Source organism: Vanellus vanellus (assembly GCF_965231255.1).
Source record: "Vanellus vanellus genome assembly, chromosome: 3".
NCBI classification, from domain to species: Eukaryota; Metazoa; Chordata; class Aves; order Charadriiformes; family Charadriidae; genus Vanellus; species Vanellus vanellus.
Genome location: NC_138907.1, coordinates 68918086 through 68945063, shown reverse-complemented (window position 1 = coordinate 68945063; position 26978 = coordinate 68918086). Strand labels below are relative to the sequence as shown.

General features: G+C 40.5%; 1 protein-coding gene across 2 annotated transcripts in view; it reads right to left on the bottom strand.

Moving 5' to 3' along the window:
- Window positions 1–26978, bottom strand: part of PTPRK (protein tyrosine phosphatase receptor type K) — a gene marked incomplete at both ends in the record, with an annotated part of 423191 nt that overhangs the window by 60802 nt on the left and 335411 nt on the right. For both annotated transcript variants that reach the window (XM_082481081.1, XM_082481082.1), the window contains 5 exons: window positions 9506–9542; window positions 12507–12780; window positions 19757–19862; window positions 22791–22992; window positions 25147–25256. In XM_082481081.1, coding sequence (XP_082337207.1) covers window positions 9506–9542; window positions 12507–12780; window positions 19757–19862; window positions 22791–22992; window positions 25147–25256 — 729 coding nt within the window. The remainder of the gene's footprint in view (window positions 1–9505; window positions 9543–12506; window positions 12781–19756; window positions 19863–22790; window positions 22993–25146; window positions 25257–26978) is intronic.

The following is a 26978-nucleotide window of genomic DNA, read 5'->3' as shown; positions in this document are numbered from 1 at the left end:
CAGCATTCAAGGTAACATCTCGCAGCTTTATGGCAGCGAGAGCATGAAAGCAGTGCATTGGAAATGGTTTGAATGCTCGATGTGGAGACCGAAAATGGTCCAGCCATACAAAGAGTGGCAACAACTGATGCACAATAGATGTTTACTTTTATTTGAAGCCAGATGTCTCTTATTTCAGACATGCTGCTTTAACGTCCTAAATACGATATTGGCTTTTGTTATTCCCTGCATGACTTTGCTATTAACTGTGGTGTTTTGAAAAAAGTACGCTGCTGAAGTAGCATTGCTATTCTCACAGATTTCAGTAGTGTATTGTCAGCGCAGACTACTGCCTCAGGATATTTTCCACCACGGCGAGGTTAGAGCAGGACCTCTTTTTCCTCTATGCTAATAGCCTGGCCAAACAACTTGGCAGAGGGGCTAAAACAGTCAATAATATGTAGCCTGCTTACACATGTGTGAATAACCAATACGCGGTCATCAGCAAAGAGCAAGTAACACAAGTCAGCAGATATGGGACCTCTGATTTAATGTGCAGGTTAAATATTCCGGCATCTATATGGTATTGAATGTGGTTACCTTTCCTGTTGACTCAACAAAGCAAATGCTAATCAGAAGTGGCAAAAGGATGCAATCTGTTTTGTGACCTCTTTGACAGCAAAGGGTTCTGGAAGTCCATCCTGATCAAGAACCTTTATCACCACGTCACTGTGAAGCATGGAGAATATTCACAGTCCTTTCCAGACTGCTGAATTTGCACAAAAGGCTCCACACGCTTCCAAAGTCGACAGCATTGAAAACCACACACAGGGTCATAATTCCGTTCCCTACGCTTTGAATTTAGCTGGCTACAAAAATCGCTTTCACAGTGCCTGTAACTGCCTCCTGCTCTGACAGACAGATGTGCGATAACCACACTATTTCTAGAAAAATCCTCATCCCGGCAAGGTCCATCTGCATACCCTTCCGGGCAGGATCCTTCCAGAAACAGCGTGGTTAGTGCACAGCTTCCCATCAGAACCGAAGGCAGTTTGCGCTCCTGAACTTCGGAGCCATCGTCTCCTTACACAGCTGACAAAGCATCAGTCTCTGTATTCAAGTAATTTGGCAGCAGTGCCAATCAGCCATACCGACTTGCTCTGCAACACATTTGACAGTGTTTAGGAAGCGCTACTACGCTTGGCAATGCTGCTCCTTGTTTCTAGATGACTAGCTGTAGAACTTCACTTAGCACTCTGTCAGAGATGACAAGCAAATAGTTTAATAAACCCTCGTAACGTTCATGACAACGAGGGGGAACTTCTTTTCATTTAGTTAAAAGTGTTTGATTAGACACAGAGAAACACAGCAATGCTGATTTTTAGGGCCATAAATGGTTTTCAGGAAAATCAATAAACACATTTCTGATTTACATGTTGCTAAAGTTCTGCTTTCTTTGGGCCTCATTCTTTTCTGACATAAAGTCCTGCTCGTCCTTCCTGTCCAGGTGCACAATGAGCAGCTTTATTACTCAAAAATATTTTGTCTTCTATTCAAAATATCTCTGTGTTAGGCAGCTGTTAACACAAGCATGGATAATTGCAAAGATTGTCACCTCTGTGCTAAGATGTCACATTTTGATATAACATTTTCTGTTGGGTTTTTTTTTTGGTAGTTGGACTGAAGCAGCTTTGACATTGAAGTTCAATTTCTTCTAGCAGTTTTAAACATAACCTTGAGACCTTTTTTTTGGCTGCACCTGAGGATGGTGAAGACAACCTCCGCTTTGCCTTTCACCATTACTACAGCATGTACTGCCATTTCTACTCTGTTTCTGAACTGTTTGTGCAATTGTTCTAACCTAGGAAACATTTAAAATTACTTTGACTTTGTTAAGTTAGTTTATTTTGGTGATCTGAGTGAGACCAGTCATTTGTCACAGGGATGGCCATGCGCTGCTGACTGGCACTTTTTCCACCAGTTCCGTGACCACCAGCTGTGTTCTACCTGTGTTGGCTTATGTGTGATCTACCAACATCAACTCCTTATTATTAGTTATCGTATCATCAATCTGCCACATAAACGATTTTTACTTCACCGGTGTCAAGTTGTAGTGAAGAAAGGAAGCTGCTACAATTTCAACATCGAATGAACCCAGTGTCTTCTGTAATGACAGCACATCAGAACTCTGGGACAGTGATGACCCACTAGGGCTGAGAGCACACCATCACTACTGGAGTGCCATTCAAGTTTTCGTTACCACTTCCAAAACAAGCTGGGACTTCCTGATAAACTTTCAAATCCAATATATGTATGCATATTAAAATCTCCCAACCTAATGCACCACCTCATGGAGCAAGCTTCAAGCACGACTGATTTTGACCTCATCAGTTTGAACTGCAGTTTCTGTACTGGCACTAACAACAGCGGCAAGGTGCATGTATGTAGGGATATTTCTGGAATCAGCAATCGGTTGCTTTATTGGGTACAGAATTCAACTTACAGGTCAATGATGTGAATGGCAAAACCTCTGTCTGGACATGCCCGCTAATGTGGAGAAAGCATCATTCTGGCTGAAGACCACTGGACTACACTGGTGTAAACACAATTAATATTTCCTAGAGACCCCTTTCTCTCCTTTCTTTGACAAGGTGAAACAGCACTGTCCCTTAGTGGGGCTGCTCTAAAGCTCCACTGCTGCACAGATGAGCCAAACTCCTGTCGCTCCTGGGCCAAACGTGCACTTGAGATGCCTGTGATGGACTGGCAGAGGCAGCAATCTCTGCCTGTTCCACCTCACACACGCTTCAACCCCAGGCGTCGCAAGGAGACGTTTTATCCTGTGGTACAGCTAATCACAATACAAAATGAAAGTGGGCACAGGCTGTCGGTGTGAAAAGGGGCTAATGAGCCCAGTCCTATCAGGTGATGATAGAGTTTTACTTTCTCTAAACACTTGTAATTTTACAATGACACAAAGAAGGTAAAGATATACGAAAAGGCAAGTAAGAAATCATGAAAGTACAGAAAAAGGGGACTTAAAAAAACCCACAACCCACTGCGGTACCAGAAAATGGTCATTTTAAACGGTCATTTTAATTGCATAGGGGGAATCAAGAATTTTCTATTGCAGTTAAAAGCCTAATGTGTTTTGTAAAAACAGTAGATTTCTACCTTTACGTCTCCATATTCTTCAACAATGGATGCAAAACATTCAATGCCCACAATCTGATTCATGAAATAATATTCATAATAGCTGAAGAGACCTAAGTAACCAGGCATCTACTGAAAAATCATATATGCTAAGATGCTGACCCTTCACTTAGAGCAGGTAATGTATCGGTGTTCATTCTCTAATATTTAAATATAAACTAGAATCCTCTACCTGACTTCTGACTTTTAAAGGGAACCTTAGGGTTCCTAAGACTTCAATCTGCTTATAGCATCTGCACAAAGTAATTTGTTGAGTATGTAGGCCTAAAGAAATACTGAAACATCTCAAAAACAAGGAAAGCTAATATTTATTATATCTTTGTACTCAGAATTTCTTCATTCTCATGGCTGATTTTTTTAATACACTGAAATCTCTCACTAGTGTTTCCTCTTACAAACCTAATGATTTTAAAAGAGCTAACTTTCAAAACCAAACTAAATTTAATAAAAGAATCTTTGCATGTAATACACTTATTCACTAAGCAATGTATTTAAAAAAAAAGTTCTGTAGTAAAGAAATCACATTTTTAAATTGTATTTACTAGACTTACTCATCCATGAAACTCTTCTGACCAAAAGCAGTCAACTACTCTTTCAAAACATAGTAATAAACCCACATTCCTGAAGACTTGGGAACTAGAAAATACTTCTGATCATAATTATTCTCAAATACAGTCAAATAAATGGTTCAGCTCAGGCAATGTCATAAGCATAAAAAACATGAGGTAATTTAGAGGTTTTTGCAGTTACCATCAGAAGGAACCCTTATTTCTTAAAGATGTCAAGCAACATGCAGAAAAGAGTACTTCTCTTTGGTGCCTTATAATAAAGAACAGGAAATACGTTCTCTGAAGATTGCTGTCCCATGCATTTTAATCAGGTAGCTTCACTTAATAAATGCTGTTATCACATTAAATTCCTTTCTACTCAAATCAAATTTTGGTACACGTATGAAAATACGTGTGCCGCACACATATGAAAATACTCACATTATAGGTTTGGGGTCTGGAAATCTGGAGGTGTCCCCCAGTTAACTGCTTTTTCTACAACCATCATCAAGTATTCCATCAAAGGATCATTCTGTTTTTTATTTACAACCAAAGGTATCACTTATCAGAACTGGCAGATGTGGTTGCACGGTAAGCTACTGCAATTTCACATACAAAAGAGGAAAATATGCCATGCTAATATTGTGCTTCCATCTTTGGAAAGCTCAGCAAGTCAGTTAAAATCTCCTCTTTGCGAGATAAAAGACATTATGCAAAAGATCACTGAAGTTTAAACATATTAATAGCTTTTTTCCTATGAATGAGTGAAAAGAAAGATGTGACTTAGGCAACATCTACATTCTTCTCTAAATTTATATTGCCACTTAGGTCTCCAGTGCCTATTATGATGGTACAGCTAAAAGTCATTGCAGGAGCATTGATCCAAACATAAAAACAACAGTGAGAGAAGCTTCATTTCATATACATTTAGCATCTTACATCTTCCCTCATTTGCGCATTAATCAGTAACAGACATATCTGAGCATCCTGCTACAGGAGGTGATTTGACTTTCACAAATTTCCCTAAAAGCAGAAATGTCATCAGGAACAATTTCAAGGAAATAATTACGGTCTAGACAGATTTATGACTTCTAAAGACCTAATCCAAAGCACATTAATGTCAGTGGAAGGACTCCCATTGACATCAAAGGCCTTTGGATCAATCCCCAACTGCTGTGGGAATGAATTCAGAGCAATAATGATGGTGGACTAAATACACACTTGCAGTTGAAATGTTACCACCCAGACCTTTTTATTCCTCAAATCAGATTAAAAAGTCATTTTCTGCTATTTCACAATTACTTCCAGATGCACATCATCTCAAATGGCATTTTCATCCATCTGTATGAACCATAGAGATAGAGAAGTTCTACACTGCCTGAACTAATAATACAAATGAAAACCACAAGGGAAAATAATTTTAGAGGTGATGAAGTTCATGTTTTAAACACGGAGTGAGGAACCTTGGGCTTCATTTATTCCTTCTGACTACTTTGGGATAGAGCTGCCAGGCCCACCACTTCTTTATTTACTGCCACAGTAGATTTCTTCTAATTAAATTCTCAATATTTTTCTCTAATCCCCCAAACAAAACAAAAGAATACACATACATCAGCGTTAGCCTCAAACTTGGCAGCACAAAAACTGTCAGAAATGTCAACTTCACATACTCTCTGCTTAATAACAGCTCTGCTGTCCCTTCTGTCCTCTTAAATGTCTATTGACGTGCTAAATAATTTGTAGCATCACTCTTCTCTGACCATGTTAATCTGGTTTCATTCCCTTAGCAGTTGACAACATTTTAGACTGTAAAACGAAACGCCAACGTCATGTGTGAGTGGCAACCCATTCAAAGTTTTACACAGTCAAACTCATCTCCAAGACATGATTGTCAGTCATCAACATCGTGTGTTACTCTGAAGTGCATGCTGTGGGAATCACGCATCTTTTATTCGCTTCTCTAGCAATACGTGGGTTAGGCAGGTTCAGTTATCACGTATTCATTGTGATACGAGCATGTTATGGACTAGTTGAACTCTGCCTTACCAAATTAGTTTTAGGAAGCTTGAGAACTTTCTTTAGGAAACTGTATGTAACACTTTTTTGTCAAATAACACATTTCCTAGCACAATTTCGTCTTTCCTTTCCTGAGAACTTTCTTTAGGAAACTATAGGTAACAATTTTTGTCAAATAACACACATTTCCTAGCACAATTCTGTCTTTCCTTTCCTAATGAATATCTGACCTGTTACCTCAGACTCTATACCCTTCTCTGCACTTCAGAAAACAAGATTTTTTTTCTCCTTTTTCAGTTACTATGTGTGGGAAATCAGATTGTTAGTGACTGGGTAATGCTACTACTGAGATCCAAAAAAATAACGAGGTAGAGAACAGTTAACTGCTTTGCTTTGTTTTGTTTTTAAATTGATGCTGATCACTGGTTACTAAGAAGATGTGAATGGGAAGGGAACTCAGGTTGACAGAGGAAGGCAGTATCAGCTAAAAGTATCCAAGGAATTAAAATGGTTCACAGTTCAGACATTTTCTGGGCTATATTTGTAATGGAATGGTGCTTTAGATATGTCCTACCCCCCACCTGTGTCACAAGGAGTTATTTTTAACCTGGTTTCCTCAAGAACCAAAGCGTATGTAAACAGAATGTGTACACGTGTGCGACTTTCGTACCCTCTTGCCACATCTAATAACTTTGGAGTCTCTTGGTCAATTCAGTGCAATCTGCAGAAGGGCAAAAGTCACAAAGTCATTAAATTCTTAGAAGCTTTGTGGAAATAGGTGTCCAGATAAAGGATAAAGGTGGAATCCTATTATTACCCTAAATCAGGACCATCAAAGAATCACTCTGGCATTCATCCTTTAGCTGAAAGAACACAGGAACTGCTCAGGAGACTACTTTTTAATCTGGAGCTGTTCCAATATTTTCTTCCATGAAAAATTAATTCAGTGTATTTTAATACACCGGACACTAGTAAACCTCGCAGCTTACTCGAAAAAAAACATTTTTTTCAAGACACACCAAAAGCAGCAACATACTTTAGTCATGATTTGGCACCATCTTTTACATGAGTTCACATTTCAGTGTATGTTGTTATCGGAAACGCACAAGAAAGTTGCACCTGGAATATATGGACTGAAAAGGTATGAGCGCTTCGATTTAAATTTGCTGACTTTCATTAGTTTGACACCAGTGAACAAACTATTCCATCAACTCTCAAGGGCAGAAGGCAACCCATGGGAATGATACGTGCAAAACCCTTTACGCATTAAAATACATATAAATTATGTTAATAAGTAACTGCCCTAGCAAACAAAAAATTAGTCAGGGTAAAAACACATTTAAGAATGTTAAATTGTCAAGATTATAAATTCAGGGATATTGAACTTCTCCAGCACCAAGTGAGGACTTTACTGTTGTATCTTTTTTTCTATGGTTACATCTTAGTAGTTTGAATATACACAGCAGATAACACCAGACCCTCGACTGAGGTAAAAATGAGAAAGTACCTTTGCTGGTAATACTGAACTTCACTAACAGGGAAATTTTTTCTTGCCTTTATATGCACCTTTAATGTCATTCCTCTCCCCCAACTTTAACCTCAGCTCTTTACGATTTTTAATGTCTTTTCAACACGTTCAAGGCAAAATTCAATTTGGCCAGCTATAGGCTGCTTCAAGTCACAGGAGATGACACAGAACTACACATTACTTTTATAACTGAATACACAGGTTAGGCAATTTGCTGGATTTTAAAAGGGTACATTAGCTTTACTGGGGTGCGGTAAGTAAGGTAAGACAGTCCTCTTTTCCCTATTAATATACTACAAATATAACCAAATGTCTCCTAGGTCAATGATTCAAAGCAAACTTACACAGCACACAAAAATCAGCATGAGCAGATAAACATATTAAGTATACTTTTGTTCAAGTACGACAAATTGTGGTATTATTTTTATGATGAAAACTGGGAAAAAAATTCAGTACCAGCTCTTTAAAAATGATTTAGAATACTTCTATAACTCGTTTGAGAGGTATGAATGCATGTGACTTTGAAGTGACAAATCCCCATTAAATGCATTCCTTCAGAGCAAGAGAAAGCATTTGCTCCTAATGTCGTCTCCCCCCATAGTTCACACCTATCAATTAAAATAAAGCCAGAGAAAAACATTTTGGTTTTCAGTTCCATATCCAAGGAGTACAGTACTGACATATCAGGCGATGCAGTTACTTCAGGAAAACTTGTCTTTAGCCAGAGTGGCAAAGGCCAGATTTATTGCACAATTAAGAAACGTGCTACTCATTGCCCCTTTCCTTCAGACTACAGCCACTGGGGTGCAGGTGGCTGTTACGGCAGAGGAAGGCATACAAGCAACCACCAAGACTATTGCTGCCAAGAACGTTGCTTTGACACCGGTGGACTGAGTATGGTTAAGTAAAGAATAATTTCCTCATAAGCCGGGTGAACTCTTTCCCCATTTTGTTATTCCTATCCAGAAAATTATGAGAGACACCACTGCTCTCCTCTTCCTCATTCCATATTTCTGCAGTATTTTAGGATATTTCTGAGCCTTTCAGGACTCTCCCTTGACTCAAATCCTAGCAATACATACTTGTGGTACATAAATATTTTTTTATGCAAATATATTTTAATGCAAATATTTAATCTTGCCAGGTAAACATAAGAAAGATAATCCTGATGTACTTTTCACAGAAGACTTAGCTCACGGTTTTAATTTCCTGGTTTTATTAGCCAACCTCACTCGATGAAAATATTAACACATCTTGAGAAGTACATATTATTTTCTGGTTTCTCAAGAAAACACTTTGTTGCTACCACCTCATTAGAGGCATCAGCTTTTAATTGGAACGAGTTTTAAATTGAAAAAAGTGATTGGAAAAATGAGGCTGATGTGCCACCACAGTACTTTAAATGTCCACTTACTCATATCTAAAGCTGTTTTTATGCTGAATATCAATATGCAATTGGAAAGAGACAATGTTTCAGCATTTGTAAGCTCCTTTCTTGTTTATGCTGCCAGAGTCCATAAAACAACTCTCATGTTGACACAATCAAGCAACCAAAATGAATGGCTATAAATACAGTCGAAGCAAGAGATAACAATAAGCAGAGCAACTAAGTCCTCATTTGAAGACGAAACAGCATTTTTGAGTGAGCAGTGTGTGATTAACCCGCTGTATGTGGGGTCACTATGATTTATTCTCACGGCTCTGCAGCCAGTCTTAGCCCTGGGCCTCGCTTGCTATCAAAGACACGAGCCTTCCTCAAATCAGCCCTCCCCTACGTCTTGCTAACACTCTGGCCTCTTACTTAGGAAAATTAACTATTGTGTCCTTCATTTAAATTATTTCCACCTCTGCTTGGAAATAATTGTTAGCATAACAGACAGTTTAACCGACTGTGCTTTCTAGTCTCCAGTCCATCTATCTGCCTCCTGCAATGCTCCAGCAGCCTAAAAGCAGATCTTGAAAAACAGAGATGGGGGGGGGGGGGGAAGAGGAGTCCTTATTTTGTCTAAATTCTGAGTATTGCTAGAACAGTACTTTCTTGGCTCGATACCAAAGAATATAAATGAATAGCCCATTACATTTTGTAAGACAATCAAGTGGTTCAAAATAGAGGGATAGTACTGACTTTGAGGGATAGTACTGACATTGGATCAAACATTTAACAGAAACGCCACATTTCATTAAAAAGAAGCTGCTTTGCGTGGAGGGACGAACCTCTTACCTTTTGTAGCTATTCGAACACACTGAGTTTTGGTTTCCTGTTGAGGAGGGAAAAGTAAAGAGAACAGTCAGATCAGGTTGCTTGTTCTTGCCCTCCCCTCCACGAATTCGTCCTAGATCTGCTGATCAGGTGGGGCGACCCAACAAGGTAGCTCAGGGCTCTGGGCTCAGCGGGGGAGGAGGCTGGGAGATACTGCCTTTACAAAAGCTGTGTGAAACCTAGACATTGGTCTGTACCATCCAGGATAATGATGGGGACAAAAGGTGCATGACAGCCTAAAAGTAGCAAAATTTCTGATTATTCAAATCAAATAGAAACCGTGCCATAAGAATAGAGAAAGAGGATGCAGTGAAAGAAAAGGGGAGGACTGGTGCTCCTATTTATGTCATGGCACAGAAATCCTGAGCCAGTGGTGTCCTCCAACAGCTCCGTGCAGCAAAGGAGGTACATTTGCTCAGCGCTGCCTCCAAACTATGTCTTGCTGCATCCTGACGGTCTTGAACAGTCACCTGAAGCACATCAGCAACGCGATCCCTCATGCTTCTTTCTGAATGTGGAATGAGCACAGAAGCAGCCCAGGTATCCCTTCACATATGACACAATCTACAACCTCTATAATCTGCCTAGCAAAGGCAGTGATTTGACAGCCACGTGCTTCAGCAGTTGCACAGGCAAACACAATTTATACGTATTTTGCTTTTTTTTCCTCCCCTTCAGAAGTTTGGTCAGCAATTGAAACAAATGAACAGAGAAATGACTTGGTTATGCACAGTTTGGACAACTTGAACAGACGAAGGTCAGTCATAAATGGGTTTTCTGCCCTTTTTGTAAAATGTGCAGTCATTTTAAAGGCAAACATACTGAAACAGCATAAGGTTGGGTGAGAAGATGCAGCTGCTGTTGTATTAGATCACTCTAAACAGTATTAGCATGTAATTGGAAAATATAATAATGACAGTTTCATTCTATAAAACATGCTCCCTCTAGTCCTGCACCCCCCAACTCTCCATCCCCAAATACATCCCCTGGGATCTCTCTCCTCTTGAAGATTCCTGAGCACCAGGTGAAATATGTTGATGGTGTTTTGTAAACACAGCTTGTAAAGAATGAGCAAAGCCGTGAGTTGAGGCTTCCCACAAGTGCTCCACAAAGACAATTTTTCAATCTAAATGCAAACCACGCAAAGTTTATCCATGTAATCTTAATTAATTAGCATTCTCCCCATTTACTTGTCCACTTTCGTTCAAAATGTCTGCGAAGACCACAGAGTAACCCTCATCCCAACCCTACAGTGTATTTCAGAGCATACTTTACTTCCCATCGACTATTTTGGTGGTCCCAGTAGTTTATAGTAAAGCACCTGTTTAAATATTCTGTAGCTCAGAGGTTATCTTACAAACACTAGATCTCTGTCCCAACAGAATGCAGTGCAATCCGCCCAAAACCTCCCCCAAATTCCTCTAGGAACAGAAATACGAAGTTTTAAATCATACCAGAGAAAACCATTTTAGGATTAAACTTTCTCACGAACTGAAATCAAGTTAAAATAAAAAATGTGTTCTTCCCTCAACCTTTTACTTATCTGTCAAAATGTAAAGGCCAAAATAAAGATCTGGTTTTGTATTTAATATTTTTATTTCACTTTTCCCTCCCATTTCTTTCTTGGGGAATGAAACAAATTTCCTTACAATTTAGTCTGCCGGAAGTTAACAAAAGCAAAGGGAATTATTTGTAGCAGGTGAGGGAAATATGGATGAATGTCCAGCAGTTACCTTTTATTTTCCTTTGTTTGCTTCATACAGGTGTATAGATAAGAACTAAAAAGAGGGAATGGTCTCTTCCATCAGAAAAAGCATCCAGTTCTCAAGCAGCTTCAGTACAATTTCCTTAGCTCCTGCTTTGTCCCCATTCTGACTTGATGCACACGCAATTTTTGTAACCATAGGTAGAAGGTGAGATTTTCTTCAAAAGGCTCCGAGGAAAGGCTGCCTCTGAGCTAGGATTTATTTAGTCACCGCAGAGACCCAAATATAAGGAAGGTTAAACATGACTTCTGCTCCTTTCCCATGGCTCTGGTGTGTCTCAGCGGCTACCAGTACAGCTGTCCTTTCTAGTTCCTTTCTGACCTGCCCGGACACTTCATACGGAGACTCCTACTCAGACGTATTACTGCAATTTCCTTCAGTTTTCTAAACTTTAAATAAAAATTTAATTTTTTTAAATATCTGAAGCTTCTGCATCTACCACGTTTTCCCTCCTCACCCATCATTTTCCCCTCCCTCCCTCTTCATTTATGAGAGGAAAAAACCACTCAAGAGCAACAGCACGGGGCTTGCAGAGCCACAGTTGTGCTTCCCACCTGGAATCTCCCTCCCTGGTGCTTTTCCCCCTTCCGTACGCATACAGAGCCAACAGCGGTACTCAGCAATAGAGCTAAAAATGAGACACCAAGGAGGTAATGAAGGTGAGCGACAGCCATACTTCTACTACTGCACAGCAGGGGAATGAGCCTGAAGTACACCTGTGCAGAAAGGCTCTGGTAAATGCACCCTGGGCCTGGGGGTACTCGTGCTCAAGCAGACTGTTACTTTTCATTTGATGCTTAGTGCGAGAGTCTCAAAAAGTTTGTAATGTTTTATTAGCCCGCTGAGCAGCCCACATTCTGTTTATTCTGCAGTAATTTAATCTTCTGAAGCGCGCAGGTACCGAGAATTGGGGAAAGGGCTTGTGGATGTTATTTACCAAGAAGGCAGAGTCACAGCACTGGAAGTCCTTTGCTCAGACATCTACTACGAGACGTATTTAACTCTTGTCTAGTCGCAGTTACTATGATACAAGGGCAGTGTGAAATGTGAAGGGCACGCTGCCATGCTGTCACAGCACGGAAGGGATTCCAGCAGTGCCACTGCCACCACCTACTACGTCCATCTTCAACAGTCCTAATTGTCACCACGGGCATGTCTTTGACTCCTTCCAAGAGAAAAGTGTGGTTGGCACTTACCTTCTCAACGCTGCTCATGGCCTGGAAATAGATGTTGTAGCCTTTCCGAGGAGCCAGCGGTGGGTTCCAGAAACCCTGGTAAGTCCTGTTGTCACCCACGGTAAAGGGGGCTGGCTCTGGCAGGTTTCCTGGGGGCAGCTCAGCAGCAAAGTAGTACGGCGACCCTCCGCTGAGAGCAGTCTGATAGGTGACGGGGATTTGGTAGCACTCCATGGCACCCGTTTCTCGCTTTGTTCGGTGCGGGTGCAGCTCCTCAACAACAATCTGGTAGGCACTAGTGAGACAGAGGAAAACCAGCGTCACTTTAAGGTCACCTGCTAGGGTCAAATCTCAAGTCTCACAAAAATATTAACCCCATTGCTTCGTGTAAACTTAGAAAGAAAAAAGGAAAAGACAGCAGATGCATGGACGGGGAGAAGAAACAAAGGCTTGAAATATAGCAAAGCTATCTAATTCAGCCATTGGAAAGAGGCAGCATCCATTTTTTTCAGGAAAAACAATACAAATCTATACACAACCTCCTAATGATGATATTTTTTTGAAGCCTTTTTTCTTTTGAAGAAACACAGGAATGAATGTGACTTTAAACTACAATAGATTAAACTCCTGGCTCATCGGAAGCATCTGAAGCTGGCGTTTTCCTTTGAAACGATATTAGAGAAAGCTGAACTTCAAGGCCCAACAAAATGACTGCCTCCAGGCTGTGCTTGAAGCACCAATTTGCAGTTGTCATATCATTAGAGACAGAATGTGCTGACAGGCTTCTCCACCTCTTGACCTTGTTGTGGCTTCTATCTTGGCTCTGAGCTATGCAGATCTAAAGTACAAGTGACATGCTCTAATACAAGCACAGATGGACAGAAATCTGTCCATTCCACCAAAATAGACTGCCTCATTCCTCTACAGTTGTCAATGATAAAACATTACAAATTGCTGAAGCAGATGGCATTCGGCCTATTAAAACGCCATCCCAAACTCCCAATACCTCTCTTGAAATGGTCCATGGCTTGGTCCCTTTTCAAAATCACCTGCTCAAAATAGAACAGGTAATCATAATTCTTTCTCCTTTAGGGGAATTACCTAACTGCAGGATGTTACTAACTCATTATCAGCTTCCTCTGCTCTGCAGAAGTACAGAACTTACATACTGAGAGCAGGAGGCAGTTCTTCAGTTTATAAGAAAAACATTAAAAATAGTTTTTTCGGCTTTAAGAATTGTATGTATGCATACGCACATATGCACACATGTATACATGCACACAATTTCTCATTTATATGCCGATACATTTGAGAACCTTATGAAAGATTAGTAAGAAAATATGCCTGAGCATGTAGGCAAGACCTGAAGCTATTCAATTAAACTAGCAGAATTGTTAATCTTGGTTTTGTTTTAAAGATTTCTAAACAGAAAAAGTAAAATTGAATGGAGATCTCGAAGCATCACTGTATTGCTGCAGGGACTCTGAAAGGCAAAGGCAAAGACAGTCCTCCTCACTTCAGAACTTATGGGGCAGCATTAAATTATTTTGTCAATTTTCTCGGCTACTACTGCCCAGAAAACCCAATAACTATAGTGGCAGAGATGAAGTATGATACTGGGGAATGGAAGAAAGGAGAAGAAAAAGTGAGACATTAGTTTCACATCTTTCTTGAGCTAAAGAAGTTAGCATCCCCTTTTCCTAGCACCTAAAAAATTAAGGAGGAAAGCCTCTTTCCTTTCAAAGTCACCTCATTTTTGAAACTCTAGGTAAAAAGAAGAATGTAAACAAAAAAATGAGGAGTTAGTGCCAGGGATCTCTGTTTCTCAGAAACTGTCTGTGAACTCAGCTTTGTCATAAATCACCTTCTGTAGTAAATTCTATGTATTAACCATATCCAGTTAATGTGGCCTGCGCCAACAAATCACTTCCACAAGACCCCTGAGGACCCAGAATCTTTCTTTACGCTTCAAAATTAATGTACTGGCAAAAAAATCTAAAAGCATTGATATTTTGCAAACTTGACAGGATGTAAAATATTAAAAATAATTTTTGTTTATAACGTCCCAAGGGAAGAAATGACTACCGGCGTTCATTCCCTCCCTGGCCTGGCCCTGGACCCAGGCAGGGTTAAAACCACCGCTGCTGAACTGGGCCGTACTGGCAACACAGGCACCGCTGTGTCTCTGCTCCCTCCCTTCAGCAGTCTTCTCTCATGGGCTGCCAGTGGACAGGGACCGACACAAATTGTGCTCTCCGAAGTGCCGGGAGAGCAGGAAACTTGTAATCTGCGACAGCCTGCCAACCCAGGAGGAGAAAGCCAGCATGGAGAGCGGAAGGACAGCGTGACGCCTGCGCCTGGCGGAGGCAACCGTCCCCAGGGGCGGCCCAGGTTGTCACACAGATCAGGAGCTGAAATCCACCAAAGTTACCAAATTAGCCCCCTTTTCTTCCCTCTCGTTTTACAGAATAAGGGGTAAACGAGGTACCTTGTTTTTAAGGCCCATCTCCTTTTTAAGGGTCAAGCCTCTTTGGAGACCAAAACAAGCCAAAAATCAAAGATGAAGGGCATATGAGAGTTAAACATTAGGAAAGCCTCTTTTAATAGCATTCTTTAAAAACACGCAGTAAGTTTTGACTGTGATATAAAAGGTATGGAAAAATTTTAAGCATGCTACCACAATAAAATATGAAGGTTCTGAAAAATTTTCAAATATAGTAATTTACACAAAATATGCTTTCAAAAATAATGCTTTTTGGGACCCTACATCTGAAAAGCTACAAAATGTGGAAAATAAGAAATAGATATACACATTGCAGCCATCTGCATTTGTACAATTACTTTTAGTTTAAGAAAGAATAGCAAATGACAGAAAGTCTTTAAAGTGTCCAACAAGGCTTTTTTGTTTGGGGTTTTTTTTGCACAAAGTATTTTTTAAATAAAAGATGTGCCTATCCTCTTTGAAAGGGAGATCTGGCAGTATTTTTCATGCAACACTATAGCCTAACAAGACACAGAGGAATACAGTCATTTACCTCTGGGCCCTTTGTGATACCATCTGCTTAAACCCATTTACTAAACACTGTAGTGGCTCCAAAGCAGCACTGTTACTCTGTGGACACAAAATAGTGTTCAGAAAGGGCACCCTGGCTTTAAGACGTGAAGCCAAAGTTAAATTTGCAACTTGAAAAGCGGGGTGTTCACTGGCTGCAAATGTGTTCTGATATTAGGCTATAAGCAAAAGTTTAAAGGATATGTACTCTGCTTATCCTTGCATTTTTACATATTACTAATCCTAGCTTCAATTATCTTACATTTTCTACACAATTTTTGTGTAATGGTGAGAATTCAATTATTGAGTGCGCTTTCTTGGGACTGGAGCTGAGGGAATTCCTTTAATAGCAATTTTTTCCCAGTCTTCCCGTACAGCAAAGAAGGAATAAAAGAGAGATATAAAGAGGGAGGAGCGGAAAACCTAGATGAAAATATTCCTTCTCCCTGACGACTAAAATAAATTCTGAGCTATTCTGAAGAGTAATACAAATTTCAGAAGCTGCTACATAAGTCATCGGGATCATAAAGACCAGACAGTTGTCTGAGACTGCCAGGTAAGTGGAGAAAGTATTGAAGATATAACAGGTGGAGAGCTCTCAACTGAGATTTTGCAGGAAGGAAAATTATTCCTCATGTCAAAAAAATGTTATTTTTTTTACTTAAGAAAACCTGCACAGTGCCTCCTTATTGACCAAGACAATTACAAACAGTCAAAGGAGGCCCCGGGCAACAGATCTTCCTTTTCACCGCTCCCTAAAAATTCAGGCTCCCAAAGAGGTACAGCAGTAGTGAATACCTTGTTCGTACTTCAGCCTTATTCTGACTAGGCTTTAATACCAGCTAGAGATTTCCTTCTACATATCTAGTGGAGACACAGCCTCCTCTCCTTTGACAGGTGCCAGATGGACTGACAGCCCAAGCTACAACCCCAGCTCTTGGAATTCCGACTTGCAAAATGAAAACAACCTGATTGTGCATATGGAGGTATAAGAAGAACACTTTACCAATCAAACAAAATAAATTTAATCATTAAAAAGTTGTCTGTGCTGATTCTGATATAGGCTCTGTGTAATCCTCATCTGCAGGAGAATTTGAAAACAAAAGATCATTTTGCTGATGCTGTTAGGATCCTTCAGAAAAACTACAGTGACAAAACAGATCTTCAAATGAATCACTGAAGCACCATTGATGCTACTGACTGAGACCTCATCCACGAGACTGACGGTGATATGGTATGTGCTTCACAGTGAGCCTGAGCCATCCTGCCCTATCTCACTTTGCATTTCTAGTCTGTAATTTGGTTTAAAACTTCAGGAGGCCATAAAGAATGCTAGAGATTACATGATAATACTTGACAGGGAAGATATGATTAGAGTCATGTTTAAACTGTGATGACTATGGCATGTAGCGTCTTAAAGAAATGATTGACAGCCATACATAGATTTCACTTGAGTTAAGGAACATCTGTTTCCTGGGGGGCTGTGCTGATGTACAACATCAGGCTGGGCTGAGGTACAACAAAATCTAATGATAGTATAATTCTCTTTGTAAAAACAGAAGAGTATCAGACGAACCTTTCTTTTTTTACCCCCCCAAAAAAGGACATGGAACCTACTGCTATTAAACAAACTGATCTTTTGACCATCTATAGCTCCAGGGATTACAGGACTGGGTGCAAACAAGCCTTTTTAAAAAGCTAACTGTGTTCTTCAGTTTCAGGCTAAAGAACGGCATTTGAGTCCCTTCTACTCAATCACAGCTGCAGGCACGGCGATGCATTTTTTCCCCACCCTACCACTCATTATGGCAGCAAGCCAGCTTGTAGTGGAAACACAACTGCAGTGTGGATGGAGTGAAGCTTCACTAAAACCCATCATAAAGTTTAGCAAAGTGCATTGAATCAATTCAGAATTTCAGCATGCTGCATTTATCTCCCCTATTAAGAAGCTGCTGATAAACACCTGACTGCAATATGCATAACTTCAGGAAAGTGAACGGGACCATGTTTTCTGCATTCCCTGGAGAACGCTCCTCACCCCAAGTAAGGAATAAAACACCTGGTTTGTTTTCAGAATAAAGCACAGCTCTCTGGTTATAGTGAAGGACTTACTTCCTTGGCCTCTTGATGTTAGAAATTTAATGTAATCTCTTGTGTTTTAGAAATTAATTAAAGTGAAGAGGGAAGATGGGAGACAGGAAGAGAGACGTATTCTTTTTTAAGAACATAAACAACAGTTATTCATAATCTATCAAACTATCCCCATCAAACTATCTATTAACAGTACGCAAAATCCCTTTTGCCACCTTCATAGCCCACAGTGACGAGCTCATGCCATAGAACTGAGGATGCTGTATGGAAAATTGAGAGAATAAACGTGAGGCGGTGTCCTGCAGGTTTACTCTGCACTGTTACTCGGCTGCCAGTACAGTGCAGAGAAGCCAGAGCTCCCCCAGTCAGGTACAAATGATCCTCTAGCCACATCCCATCATGCTTCCAGTTCACAAAAGAAAACCTCCAGGAGAGAAACCTGGGATGTGAGACTGACCCCGCTCAGGGGTGTGAGTGGTGGGACCCCGCTGCTGTCTGCACAACTGTGCCACAGACCAGTTGCTGCAGAGAAGATGTGCACCACGGGCAGCAGACCCCAGTGGTGTCTGGCAGGCATGCTCCGGGTGAGCCCACGCACCGGCCCCCTCAGGGGACCAGGCAGAAGACTGAAGGGATTTGGCAGGGATTAGATGAGAGACAGATATCCCATTTCTCAAACAGGCGCAGCTTTGGATACGGCGAGCAGCAGGACACCTGGAAGGCTTTATAAGCACCTACAAAGGTGTATAGTGAGTTTAAGCACCTGCATAGCTTGGGAGCATTTTCAGATCACAGGTCTGGTTTCTACTGTATCAATTAATCAAATCCCCTATTTTAGGAAGCCAAGTCCTGTACTGAATGTAGTCCTGTACATTTCATCATGATTCACACCCAAAAAAAGCCTAGGTTTGCTCCAGGGCAATCTTTCAGAAACTAATGGTGTATCAGGTTACAATTTTATTTATGAATATAACACACCAATATCTCCTGTAAAGGGGATCAATCTGTGTTATCTACTATGACAGAATATACATAAAAAAACTGATCATATCAATCATTAAGGGTGACTACATGATAAGCGTATAAAAACGCTTATAGGTACGTGACTTATTCCCACAACATCCATGCAAAACATACATTCCTCTTAATGGAAACAGACTAAGAAACAGTTAATTTTGCTCTACTTTTAGGGCTCAGGCACATTACTCGACATCAGCTGAGCTACGGTAACTGACTTAATGTGACACAGAATGAAATGCATTAGCCTGTATTTCTCTAAAATGTCACAAGGGTAAGAGCATGAAAAGCTTCTGATGCTCAGTAGTTAATTAACCCCCAATTAGTCAATCCTGTTCCTGAATATTGCTGATGCGGCCACATCAGTAAAACAAATGGAATCAAATAATATCACAAAATTTTTGCACTAACAAGTAGAAGTAAGGAGCAGGATGTGGACTAATCTTTGCAAATAGAATTATCTCTCAATAGAGAGCAGAAGGGAAAGACCCCTCAAAGTTAACATAAATTAAACGTTTTAATATGATTATGGGACATGCCAAATAAAATCTAATAGCTTGCTACGTGATTTCTAGTAAGAAGAACTCCGACAGGAAAAAGGTCAAATAGTTTGTATTCATTGCTATTATTCTCCCATTTCCTCTGAGCTTCCAATTTTCCAATCATACATATATGCTATAGAATAGCTGATTTGAAGCACTAGGGAGGAAGTGTTATTTTCAAATCCACTTTCTGACAAACACCTTTCAACTTCGTATTTCAGAGACACTGTGACAAAGTAAAATGAAATGATAACGGATAGGAGGTGGTCCTGAGGACCCTAAATCAAGCAGGACAGACAGCTGGATGATTCAGGTCATTAGTATCTTCTGCAAAAAAAAAAAAAAATAAAAAAAAACCCAACCAAGATTATTTTCTTTTTAATTACAGATCTATTGGCAAGCTCAGCCTAGCTAAGAAAAACAATAGTAATGTCAAACGAGTATCACTTGGAAATGAACAGCTCTATGAGCTGCAAGACAGCCTGTAATCAACTTAAAAAAATCTCTTCCTGATTCTTTTAAAAATTTTGGTTTTTTCTGTTTGTTTTTTTTTTTTTTTTTTTTTTTACCTGATAGGTGCACCTTTGGCCTGTGCCGGTCTCAAGAGCACAGTTATTGTAGTAGCAGTTTCATTGAGAGATGCATCGACTCCTTCATAGTCCGGTAAAGTGGGAGCTGATTAATGTTGAGCGGGAAGGAAAAGAACAAGAAACAAATCAGTGAAAACATTTTGAATTTTCGTGAGATTGAGGCTGTTCACAAGATAGTACAAAGCCACAATCTTCATCAGCTACATGAGTCTTTTTTAATGGTTTTCCAGTCAGGCATAACCTTTTACTAGGGTATGAATGGGACTTCACCAATTGATAACCCCATCCCTAACTGCTCCCCCTCAAAATACGATACCTATCAAGTTAAACAGTTTATTCAAGAAGGACAGAAATAGAGCGAGGAGGTGACTGCCAAGAAACTCGAAGGCTACAAAATCCCATTTTCGCCTCACTGTTTCTGACTTATAAAGAACTATATTCACCATCTCGAAGACCCAACCTCTACCACCTCTCTTTATCCTCCTCCAACAACTTAAGAACCTTTCACATTTCCTCATAAACATCATGGGAGAACATGCCAACACCAACCAGAGTGCAGGATAATTGGGCTTGGATAGACATGCATCTGTGGACTAGAGGTGGATGGGGGAGTCTATTCCTATGTCTGTTTCTCCTTCCACTTCTACCAACGGATGGCCAAGCTGTTCATTAATCGGTTTCTGAACCACTGCAGTTTTCAGCCCAGGGTATTAAGAAAAAACAAAACCAAAGTCAAAACTAGAAGCAGTTCAGGAACTGTCAGCCCTTCATGGCAGCAATATTTGTTGTGGGTTGGACGGCTGGTGTTGGTGATTACTTCAACCATCCAACTTTAATCTGCTGCCGCCAACCTGTTACAGCTCTCACTGCTAATACTGTTACGGACTTCAGGTCTAGTGCAAGGAAAGAAACAGGATTTTCTGATCTTTAAAAGCTTAAAAACTATCTGCATGGGTTTGTTTTTTTTTTTCCATATGTGGCTATATCTTTATAAAATTGTTAATGATGCTGGTATATTTCAAATAGAACTTTCACAAGAAAAGATGTTTTGAAGCAGGATCTCAATCATTTAAGTCATAATAATTTTACAATACATCAATAGATAGAAGTGCACTGAAAGACTAAAAGCCTTGCTTCATTAGTCCCAGATCCTAGATGAACACAAAAATACAAAAATTGCTCTTATTTCAGGAAATATTATTTTATAGAAATAACATTCATTTAATGTTCATTTATAAATGACTATTTACACCATGTTTACTAGGATCACAGCAACCACTTGTAAGCTTGGTTAAAAGGAATAATTTCACTCCTCATTAAAATAAAGCTAGCGTTTCCTGAAACATATGCATTGCTTTGTAAAAAGTATCAGTTATGCAGAGCGAAACTATACAACAGTTCAGCATAAAGCAAGATAAAAAAAAAAACCAGGCTGTAATTCAGATACAAAAGCTGTCACTGCCTCCTTTTAAGCTTTCATAGTATTAAGCATGTTTTGCCAGCTACCAGACCCATACTGTGTCTAGAAAGTGTGGTAGACTGGATTCTGGACAAAATTCCCAAAATTTCTGGGTGGAAAAAGAGGGCTTATCTGAAGAAGCCTGAACACATTGTAGTCCTAAATAATCCAAACATGTTGATGTGCTTATTGCTCAAAATACTGAAATGTCTTGGCAACAGACATGCTAGCAAGGCATTACATAGTTACACCTCTTTTTTTTTTTTTTTTTTTATTCCTACAAAGAGGTTAGAAGACAAGTATGCAAGTACTACACCACCGTTATCCCTGAAAATTTAGGAACTGGAATTTGCTGTGAAGAAACACACAAGGACCTGAAAACAACCTGAGTAACATACTAGAGTTCAAACCAACCTAACAGCTAGATAAACAGAACAGAACATGTAGTTTGGGGATTTTTTTTGTAGTCTGTTTGGGGTTTTTTTAAGGGGCTGGGGTATGAAGACTGCTAGTGCTTGTGTGCTGGGATGAAATTCAACAAATTGTTCCAGTTAAATTCGACAACGACAGCACTACACTTGTTACATAATTCAAGGAGCTCTGCCTTAATTTTTCTTGCATTTTGATTTATGGGCATGTTTTTGGAAACTGGGTGAGGAGACTACGTGAGTAGTTTCCCACAGAAACGGTAGGTGCATTCCAATACCTTAACTTCTCTTTACAAGACAATACAAATTCCATTACGGCAGATAATAAGGAAAATAGCCTGCTTTGTTCCATTTACAGTTCTAAATGACTGACTTCTTTGATCTCTACCAAGCTCTGAAGTCGCCATGTCATAAAATCAACAGTCTCTCTAGATATAGCATTGACCTATCTATCTTCTGCTATCAACTGCACAAGCTACTTATTTTTTTGAGAACAATACCGAAATTTAAGAAAATAAAAATACTAAAGCATTCCATTTGACATTACTTTCTTCTAGAGTTTGCAGTGCATTATTAAGATGAACAGCGTCAACCTTGGTGCATTGCATTAAGTGAATAAAGGCACGAGGAAGCAGACCTATATGAATTTGGCAAAAGAAATTCACACTTCCTCCCATCCGCCTCAATTCTGCTATAGCTGTGTGCTGCTAAGTGGTGTCACCTTGAGTAAGCCAGTTAATTTTCTGCATCTGACTTTACTGATCTGCAAAACAAATACAGTACTTAGTGACCTATGGAGTGCTGTAAGGCTTAATTAGTTAAGGTTTATACAGCACTTCAAAATCTTTAGATGAAAGCACAAGATTACACAGAATCAAACAAGTTAACAACTACAGGTGTGCAATTTCCACCTCATGCAAGGATTTATCCCTGAACTTATGCTACTGTTTCGCAAATATGCTCAAAAACATTTTCAGTAATATAGTTTAGCAACATGATAGGATTTTTGAGGGGTTCGTTCCCGTTTCATGATTTATCAAGTCTGACAAAAAAAATCCCCAAAACACTTCCCTACACACACTTTCCTTTTTATTTTTTTTTTTAAGTTTTTGGTTTTTGTTTTCACCTGAGATGTTGGTTGTTACATTGATTGTGGTTGCTGGTCCAAACCCTTTGACAGTGCTTGCACGTATGAAGAACTGGTAAGTAGTACCAGGATGCAAGTGTGAGAAGACGTGGTGCGTGCTGTTCCACAGCTTCGACACGGTTTGCGGAGGTCCTGCGACTGGAACTGCAGGATCGAATGACCGTATACTGCTATAGCTGACCTGTGAAAACAATTATTTTTGTAACAATTGTCACGTTTTTTGGTGCAAGGGGATTAGGTTAGCTTGGCTGGAAAGAAAGCAAAAGGCACTTGCTCATATAGCTACTCAGCTATCTTGGGGATACCATGAGGACTTGATGTGTATTATTGTAGAGTCTGCTTCACCTGAAAGGCTATGCAGGTGACCTTCATCCCTCTCTGTGATTTTAGTTCATGTATGGAAAATGTCACTGTTACACTTAAGTTAGGACACCCCCACCATCCTCCCCATCCCCACCAAACCCCTCTGTTTTACACTTCCTGTAATACCTTTCCCTCTCCTCCTCTAATAATCACATTTAAATGCCGTTCAAACCCAACTAATATATTTAAAGCCAGCAACGATATCTTAATGTACTGGTTTTGACTGCAATGGAGTTCATTTTCTTTGTAGTAGCTCATATGGTGCTGTGTTTTGGATTTGTGATTAACACAAACACTCACACTTTTGCCCTTCAGGTTCTCCCCCCATCCCACTGGGGGGGAGGGAGTGAGTGGCTAAGTAGGACTGAGCTGCCCACCAGGGTTAACCCACGCTATTTAAAGAAATGTGTTAGGATTAAGTAGATAAACAGAATTACAAAATAGAAGAGAATCATAAAATAGTTTGGATTGGAGGGACCTTTAAAGGGCTCTAGTCTAGTCCCTGCAATGAGCAGGAGCATCTTCAACTAGATCAGGTTGCTCAGAGCCCTGTCTAACCTGATCTTGAACATTTCCAGGGATGGCACATCTACCACCTCTCTGGGCAACCTATTCCAGTGTTTCACCACCCTCTTTATAAAAAATTTCTTCCTTATATCTAGTCTAAATCTACCCTCTTCGAGTTTAAAGCCATTACCCATTGTCCTATCACAATAGGCCCTGCTAAAAAGTTTGTCCCCATATTTCCTGTAGGTCCCCTCTAAGTACTGGAAGGCTGCAAGAAGGTCTCCCTGGTGCCTTCTCTTCTCCAGGCTAGACAACCCCAACTCTCTCAGCCTGTCCTCATAGGAGAGGTGCTCCAGACCTCTGATCATTTTTGTGGCCCTCCTCTGGACCCACTCCAATAGGTCCATGTCTTTCCTGTGCTGAGGGTTCCAGAGCTGGATGCAGTACTCCAGGTGGGGTCTCACCAGAGCAGAGGGGGAGAATCACCTCCCTTGACCTGCTGACCATGCTTCTTCTGATGCAGTCCAGGATATGGCTGGCTTTCTGGGCTGCGAGGGCACATTGTCAGCTCATGTCCAGCTTTTCATCCACCAGTACCCCCAAGTCCTTCTCAGCAGGGCTACTCTCAATTTCTTCATCCCCCACAGCCTGTACTGATACCAGGGGTTGCCCCAATCCAGGTGCAGGACCCTGCACTTGGCTTTGTTGAACCTCATGAGGTTCACGCGGGCTCACTTCTCCAGCATGTCCAGGCGCCTCTGGATGGCATCCTCCCTCAGGCACATAAACCGCACCACTCAGCTTGGTGTCATCTGCAAACTTGGTGAGGTTTTTTAAGGGGGTTTGTTTGGTTAGCTGGTTTGTTTGCCTCCTATAATTCACTAGTACACAAAATTATATCCTCTGTTCCTTTAAAAGAGGAGTGCTGGAGAAGTGGCGTTCATTCCTCAAATCAGCTCGTGTTTCCTGCCAGCCTCCTGTGGAGGTCCCCAGAAGGCTCATATACTAAATACACTTTAAATAGAATATATATGGAAGTTTCCTTGAAGAGTCATACCTAAAGCTCTGACAAAGCTAAAAAACGTTGTTCCAAATTTAATAACACTCTTACTTTTCATGTAACCTTCTCTTCCAACAAAGAAGATTTCACGGATCATGGCTGTCATGTCTTTGGAAGGTTGTACAGTAGTGACACAAGATTTTTAAAACTGGCACCTCCCACATGGAGTGTAATATTGTTACACTCACATGCCAAAGCCACTTGACAGGGCTGGCCAGCCAAGAACACGTGCACTATAATTACTATTTTTGAATATCTAATCTGTACACAAAATCCAGTATTCGGTAAATGAAAGCAGCATATAATTGAATAGCTGTCTACAGAGCATAAACACCCACTGGCAGCCACTCCTCCTGCCGCACTTTCCTAGCCCTGTCCTGTGCTTGCTAGCTGTTTAATGATTACCTCATACTGAGTAATGATGCCATTTGGATCCACAGGTTCCTTCCAGTTGAGGAAGATCTTATCTTCAAAAGGGGTTCCTTTCACCGACTTGGCAGGTATAGGGCCTGGCACTACAAACAAAATAAAACGTTTAAAAATAGGAAATCCAAGAGAGAGAAAAATTACAGAGATGACAGAACGTCCTATTAAAATGAAAAGTGAGTGCGGGTCTATTTTTATTAATGTTCATTTGCATGCAGAAGGCAGCGGTAGAGAGTATGAAAGAGCACTTCAAAGTGTATTTTGTTATTTGCAGTGCAGAGAGAGCATGAAGTTGAAACGTTATCCCCACATATGGTTTTCAAAACTTCACGCAAAGTCAAATTGTCTCGTAGTATAGCCAGGGGAAAGAGTTCGAGCTAGATTACGACTTCAGGGAACATCACTGAACTCTGTAATAAGCATATCTTAGGACAAGGACTACACGGGTTTAAAATCCTTTTAAAAAGAAAAATCAAAGGCAAAGGAAGAGCCTCTGTTATCCAGCATCTTCGAAACGAGGGAAATGCTTAAAAAACAGTTTTCGGTCACCCTTTCTTATGATTTATTGTTTTAAAAGAAAGCCCCGTTTAAAGAGGGGGCTGGGCAGGAGGCAAACACACCAGCTCAGCTGCCACTTTTCAGCCACTGAGGTGCTCGTGCTGCAGAAGGATCAAAACTGCTCACTTCAAATCTTTCCAGTAAGAGACATTTTCAAAGCTTTGAACTGAACCACACTAAGATGACCCTACTTTCTTATTTTAAACGGAACCAATATCCCTGGTGTAATAACAAGTCTGAAGCGTCACCTCAGGCCTCTTTGCCCGAGTGATTCACAGTACCTGGTAATCCCATCAACACCAGGCGGGAGCGCCGAGTTATCTCCCATTTCAGCTTACAAGATATTTTTGCCTACACATATGGTTCCTTTTTAACCGCAGCAGCTCACCTAGATTTGAGCATATACATGCTGAAAGAAGGGGATAAGGGAGTGCCTGAAGAAACCCTGAACCCAAAGAAACGCCCTCCCCCCTCAAAAAGCCAAAGTTGCCCAAAGCTGCAGTCTTTCAAGCTAAAATGTTAATTCTGTTTAGTATATTGACATATATTTCTCTCCCCTTCTTAATCAGCCTGTTTTCTTCAACGCAACTTTCAGTGAGCCTTACACATGACTTTTCTCGCGTGTTAATTATCAAAGCAGACTGAAGTTTTACAAAGAGTAAAAATAAATTAAAACCTGGTGGATCAAAGGAAGCGCCAGGCACTGTGCTACCAGCACCAAGGAGTGAGTGGTCTGTCCCAATAGTGGGATTTGTTTCAGTCTACGTGGAAGCTATAAATGATGACCTGACCCTTGGTACAAACAACATAATTTGGCACATTAATTATAAATTCATGGAGTCAAAAAAGTCCACAAGTAAACAGCCGAGAGCTTCATAAAAACTGTTCACCCCTCTGTCAAACAAAGACTTAGGAGAAATTAACAAAAATCATACGCTGCTGCTTTGCTTCGGTGTCCCAGTACAGACTGGGCAGTGGGTGAAGGCTGACACGCCATGACAGCCCCTGGGGGGGCTTGAGAGACTCCCTGTGGGCAACACTTTGTTTTTAATGGGAATGCTCTACCGTTTTTCTCCTCTGCATCCCAAATGAGGTATGAATTTACCCTGATGAACACGACATTTTCCCTGGAAGATGCCTGCACCTGCGTGTGTGTGCGCACGCATGCGTGTAAATCTGTGTTTGGGAGCGAACACAGGAATGCACCGAGTCCCGGTCACAGAATATGACATTTGACAACAAAGCACGTTAAA